The sequence below is a fragment of the Carassius gibelio genome, chromosome B2, assembly GCF_023724105.1.
Source record: "Carassius gibelio isolate Cgi1373 ecotype wild population from Czech Republic chromosome B2, carGib1.2-hapl.c, whole genome shotgun sequence".
NCBI lineage: Eukaryota > Metazoa > Chordata > Actinopteri > Cypriniformes > Cyprinidae > Carassius > Carassius gibelio.
In genome coordinates this window covers 22,196,538-22,203,502 of record NC_068397.1, presented here as the reverse complement: position 1 = coordinate 22,203,502, position 6,965 = coordinate 22,196,538, and the positions used below count along the sequence as shown (strand labels likewise).

The 6,965-nt window shown below is 34.5% G+C and overlaps 2 gene segments (V, D, J or C); both read left to right on the top strand.

Moving 5' to 3' along the window:
• The first annotated feature begins 1,379 nt into the window (after positions 1-1,379).
• On the top strand, positions 1,380-2,272 carry LOC127951270 (T cell receptor alpha variable 18-like). The segment is given in 2 exon segments: positions 1,380-1,840; positions 1,947-2,272. Coding segments are annotated over 2 exon segments (360 nt in total).
• Positions 2,273-3,504: 1,232 nt separating this feature from the next.
• On the top strand, positions 3,505-4,742 carry LOC127951463 (T cell receptor alpha variable 5-like). The segment is given in 3 exon segments: positions 3,505-3,748; positions 3,836-4,185; positions 4,623-4,742. Coding segments are annotated over 3 exon segments (510 nt in total).
• Positions 4,743-6,965: the final 2,223 nt, after the last annotated feature.

Sequence of the window (6,965 nt, the reverse complement as noted above, 5' to 3'; positions counted from 1 at the left end):
AAAACTGATGATTATTGTGCTTTTCTTCTCAGCACAGGACTCTGGTAAGAAAGATCACAATTTCTCACACTTTACAGATGCCGTTTTAGTTACTTAATGTATGTAAATTGCAATCTATTTTCCAGTGTGCTGGGGGCAAGACAGAGTAGAACAGCCTTCAGGAGAAATGACTGCAATTAAAGGAGATCCAGTCACTCTACAGTGCAATTATTCTGCCACAACTACAAATGCATATCTCTACTGGTACAAACAGCTACCAAACAGATCACCAACATTCATTCTGAGTGAATTTACAGTTGGTAAAGGAAATACTGAAGATGAATTTAAAGAGAGATTTTCAGCAACATTGGACTCCAAATCAAGCACAATTCGACTGACAATCAAGAATCTGCGTGTGTCTGACTCTGCTGTGTACTACTGTGCTCTGCAGCCCACAGTGACTGAAACACACTCAACACTCACACAAAAACAGTATTATATATAGAAATAGATAATAACTTTTGTACAAGACTCCCTCTGCAGTTAGTGGGTAGTATAATCACAGAAAACTTCAACATCTTGCATTTATATTAGGGGTGGCACGGTTCAACTTTTTCAAGGTTCAGTTTGTTTCACGGTTAAAGAGTCACAGTTTCGGCAGAGTTCGGTATGTGCTATGTATATAGAAAAACTATACTTTCAAATAAAAATAAAAAAATAAGAATATTCGGTAACACTTTCTATAAAGCCCGTTTTTATAATACATTATAAGGATATTCTTAAGAATATTATACATGCAGGCTTCATGGTAAGTGTTACCAATCCAGCTATTAACAGCACAAATAAATACAATAAAGATACAAAAAATAAACAGTGATTAAAGATACTGATTATTCTTTATTAAAGTTACAAAAGCTTTTTAATCAAGAGCAGTAAATGATTTCTTTGTTGTTGCTATTCGATTAATATAAAGACTTGTGACTTTAAGAGAATGCACTGATTCAGTGCACTGATACAGTATAGGCCTGCGTTCAGACGGCTATGTCTGATGTAGGATACTTACCAAGACGGGCATTTTGACATATTTTTTGTCTGCATTTGTCCATTTAACACAATACTTCAGAGGTAGCTTAATATTTGCCCATGTCCAAATCTTCTCACTGCCCATGCGAGCTCGCGTCCTTTGGCTCTTAAATGTTTAAACTGACAAAGCTTAAGTTAGTTTAGTTTAAACACATATTAATGAGTGCTATTCAGGTCCCCTCTGTGAGAGTGCGCTATCAACACCTGGGTGATGACAGAATAAATAACTGCTCATTTTCCAGCATATGGCATTCAAAATGCGCATACATCAGCAGAAACATATATTAGCTGAACCCTGTTTGTTTTATGTGCCATCACATGTCTAAACTCAATACTATAAATGTTCATGTTAAAATCTGTATTACTCTTAATATTATTTGTTTATTAACAATTCATATTTATTTTTTTCGTAGACAAAGTCATCTGCTAAATAAATAAATTGGCATTTACATCCAAAGTAATTTTCAAATGAGGAATGCAACAAGCAATTCATCTTAAGGAGGAAATAAACCCAAGGAGTCTTAGTAATGCAATGCGTCAGGTTAGTACAAATGTAATTTCATGCAGTTGCAAAAGCTTTCCTCTAACCAATAGCAAAGCAAAAAGGTTAGAAGCAGCAGATATCATCACATTGAAAGCAGGAAGTTCCAGTGTGAACCTGCAGAGACTCACACTAACACAGATCTACAGCTCAGAGCACAGACAAAATCAACACACACCTGATCTGACCTAGTCAACATGGAGAAACACCTGTTTCTGATTTTAATTCTGACTTCAGGTACAATGTGACTATTCTTACTTTTATTACAGTGGTTATAATGGGGTAGATTGAAATAATTTATTGTGAGCTTAATTGACAAATTATTTTTGTTTTATTGATTTAGGTGTGATGACTGCAGACCAGATTAGGCCAATTAAAGATGCTGTTGTCATAAAGGAAGATGAAACTGTGACCCTCGGCTGCTCATATGATACAAGCAGCAGTTATGTTAGACTTTACTGGTACAGACAGTATCCTAATGGAAAACCTCAGTATTTATTATACAAGTATTCAGGAGGTGGAGGTGGGAGCCCCGATGATCGTCGATTTCAGTCGACCCTCGTCCACAATCCACCACAATCATCCACTGAACTCACTATTACTGGTGTAACTCTGTCAGATTCAGCTCTCTATTATTGTGCTCTAAGAGTAGGAGCCCAGTGATACAAAGTCTATGTTAAGTCGTACAAAAACTAAAATTCATTTTCCCCTTTAATGTCAAGCCATATCAAACCCACAATCTATAATTTACACAATATTATTACACTTGTGGGAACACCTGTGTGTGGTTCCTGAAAGGGTAATAAACAGGAAGCACAATACAGTACAATATTTTTGTAGTACAGTGCATCACAATCATTTTGAATGATTTATCTATCATTATCATCTCATCGGCAAAATCCTTTTATGATGTCTGCCTGAATGTCTTTTAGAGAGTTTTCCTCTCAAAGTCATAACTGAATCTTACATGAGTTGCACTGTTTCTGTGACTGAATTTAAAATAGTTCAGATCAGAAAAATCTATTCAAACATGCCACAAGGAGGCATCATTTCTGAAATTCTTATATAAAGCTGAACCTCTTAAAGAATATCAAACTACAAACAGAAACACAGACAACAGTATACAGTAATAAGAAAACAGTTTTGGAAAGTTAAGTTAAAATATTCTCCCTTCCATTTTTCACTCAAAGAATGAATCACAGATTGTTTCAGTCAAGTGTATTTCCATATACTGGCAAAAATATTTCAGGTTTTTTATTTCATATTCCTTGGGTATGTATATTTTAAACATTTTTCTAAATTTTAATTTGAGAATGATTGGAGAATATGAGAGTTGTGATCTGAGGCCCACAGTGACTAAAACACATTCAACACCCACAAAAAACATGATATTGTAATCAATCAGTCATAATTGAGGTGCATGGCAAATTACCAAACTAGAGCAATATCTATTTTGTCTAATATAACATTTTATAAGCAAACGCAAAATATGTAAAAAATAGAAATAAAATGTACTTCTCATATGAACTACAACGTATTAAAAAAGAAAGAAGTATACCAGAAGTTGTGTCAACACAAAAGTCAAAACTATTTATAGGAGGACATTTCTGAGATTATACTTACATATCTATGAAGATAAGTCAACATGTCTCTTAAAATGTTTCCTTTGTCAGACTTCTACAAACTATAAACTAGCGACCAAAAAAAGTATATATATATATATATATATATATATATATATATATATATATATATATATATATATATATATATATATAATAAAATGCTTAAAATGATGAGACTGTATGTGACAACTCTTTAAAAAAACACACACAGTCACACACACATTCAGCTCTTTACTAATGTGCTCATCTCAAATAATAAAACAATGATCACAGATACATTTTTTAATTTATGCTGTAGTATATTACACGCATCTATGAAAATCAGGAGAAAACATTAATGATTGTTACAGAATCTTTCTTCTGTTCTCCAGGAGTGAAATGTAAACAGAGAGGAGGGTCTACAGAGATCTGACACAATCTAATCAAATCAGACTGGAGTAGAAACAATTCAGTCTTCCAGTGAACACACTGCACTGCACAATGGATGTATTTTCAGTTTTTCTCTTCTATAGTCTGGCATGTATGTATATTCATATACAAATTATAAATGTTTAATGATTAACTTAATTAAAACATATGTCATTAAAATGTATCTCTTCTTTTTCAGCTGCTGTCTCTGGAAACATCACACCAGATGAAACAGAGCTTTCTGCTGAGGAGGGTTCAAATGTTACATTATCCTGTAGTTATTCTTCTGCAGATTATCTATTCTGGTACCGTCAGTATCCTGGATCAGCTCCTGAACATCTCGTGCTCATCTTTGATGGTTCATCAAACACAAAAAAGTCTTATGTAGATCCAAGACTCTCAGTTAAACTCACTAACCGGGAACAAAAGCATGTGGATCTGATCATCTCCTCTGCTGCTGTATCAGACTCTGCTCTGTATTACTGTGCTCTGAGGCCCACAGTGACAGGAAACACATCAGCTCTCTACAAAAACCCTTTACCAGAGAGAGTGATACAGTCTCAAATTGACATTAAGATGTTGATACAACATACAGTTCTGTCCTTCACTTTGCATGCACTCTACTTTTCCCAAGTGATTTAATGGATTCTATATATTGCAAATCACGACGTGTCAGCTCATTTCTACCACAAGGCTATAGTGTTGTCAAATGTTCCTGAGAAAATGCACACATAGACCCCCCCCCCCCCCCCAATGCATGAGGAAAAAAGCTGTAATTGCAAGGTTCCAGTATATATGTAGGCAGTATACAGTATATAAAATGATACTAAAATAAAAACAAGATACAATATAAACAATTTATAACAGACATACACATATTAAATTATGTATGTAAATCTTAGAAAGACAGAAAAGATGACAATTTATTGTCAAGTTTACTGAAGAAAAACATTTCACGGATGGACCCTTTGTGCTCATTTGAATAGTTTGTTCAAAGCAAACGGCATCATGTGACAGCGAGCAGGAAGTTCCTGTTTGTCTTTATGACCTTCAGGGTCTCATACACAGTGCAGAATATTGACAGGCTCAAGAAAGACCTGAGCTGATCTTATTCAACATGGACAGATGCTTTCTACTCATTGTTATTATGGGAACAGGTACAGTACGTTATTGAGTAAATGAAACAGTGAAGCCCTGAAATCATTAAAAAATTTTGACAATGTGTTTGATTTGTATTCTGCTTTTTGTTCACAGGTTTGGTGTCCGGGGACAGTATTGAGCCAGATAAAGAGAAAAATGTTATCACAAAAGAAACAGAAACTGTCAAGCTGAGTTGCTCGTACAGTACAACCAGAAATGAAGTTCGTCTTTTCTGGTTCAGACAATATCTGCATGGAGAACCTTTGTTTTTAACATACAGAGGTGCTCGATCTTGGAAAAACACATACTCCGCTGATGCTCGGTTTCAGTCTGTTACATCAAATACATCCACTGAACTCTCTATAACTGATGTACGTCTGTCAGATTCAGCTCATTATTACTGTGCTTTATTAGTAGTAGCCCAGTGATACAAAACATAAAGAATGTCGTACAAAAACCTGAAGCTCTTTTCACTTTGAACCAAACTAGTGAAAACCACAATCAAAACCCCAATCTATACAGCAAAAAATATAATAAAATGTGGTCACACCTGTGAAGCCGACTGTTTAATGCATAAAAGTAAACCTGAAACATATACAAGAAGCATTACAATACATTTTTTATGTTTCATTAGATTCCTGCATTTTTACAGCATCAAGTTATTCTATTCCGCAAATTCCTTTTCTTTTAATTACAGGCAATCATTTTAACCATTACAATTGTACGTTTGACTAAGTACGGTAAATGTTGAAATGGGTTACTATATATATATATACACACAAACACACACACACACACACACACATATGGGGGGTTGGTATATAGTGCATACAGGGGTGTAATTACCACCTGGGACAGGGGACATGTCCCCCTCACTTTTCAATGACCATTGAAAATCTGACAACAACTGTCTGATAAATGTTGTTTATTTTGTTCAAATAGAGTTTAAAAAGCGTAGTTTTTTCAGGCTAGATCAGCCAGTGCGCATGTGTAGTCCTGTTTCTATAGCAACCGGGACTTTTAACTTCTTCTTCTTATAATTCTTGTTTGTGTATGTTTTTTTTTTTTTTTTTTTTTTTTTGTTACTCTCAAGGCTGTGATTCTCATCCACTTACATTATAAGACTGACAGACTGCAGTGGTTTGAGTTAAAAACCTTCGTTTGTGTTCTACTGAAGAAACTGATTTATTTACATACATCTGTATATATCTCATGACACAAATTCTGTCAATCAGCCAACAAGAGTTCAAACAGCTTCTGAACATGAGATGGACAAACTTCACTTCACTTAACAGTACCAGTGACCAAATACTCTTATCTTTACTGGTATCAACATAAAACCAATGGATTTGCAGTTTACATGCTCTGTAAACTCTCGACTGGATCAAGCAGCAGTGAAAAAGAACTAAAAAGGAAAGATCATTATTATTTCAGTCAAATTAAATACATAAATCTAAAAATGACAAGTGATTTTATCAGTGGTGTCAAAAGTACTGGCATTCATTACTCAAGTAGAAGTATAGATACTAGGTTTTAAAAAGACTTTTGTAGAAGTTGAAGTATCAACTCAAGCTTTTTACTCAAGTAAAAGTGTAAAAGTACTGGTTTAAAAAACTACTTAAAGTATAAAAGTAAAAGTAATGTAAGGAAAAAAATGCCATTAAGAACAAAAGCTTGGGCCGTGCCACAGGGGCCTATTGTGAACTACCCCACCTCCTCAAAAAACATTTTTCTAAAGGCCATAATGACTATAATGTTATATTAAAATGTTCATGTTGAAAAGTTTGGGATGCACTAGGCTACCTGTTTCAGCCACATATATGCCCATTGAAAATGAACTCATTTTAGTACAATGCAAATACATTAAAGAGCTAGAGATATGATGACTAGTTGCCAATAAGTATTGTTATGGTGCAAAAAGTCAAACTTCAGAGGCATGTCATCAATAACCTTGAATGGAATGTAAATGTACATCCAAGCTTAGCTGCAGGACTCTGTGATGGCAATGGACAAGAACATTGGTGCAGGCTAAGAAACAATTACTCTTGTGTGGTTGACTATTTACAATAAACATTATAGTGCTGTCAAAATGAATGATTAATCTAAGTGATTATTCAAAAACTAAAAATGAAAAATAACTCATGATCCTGATACCTTCTTGACTGATAGCTTCTTGTACATCTGCTATG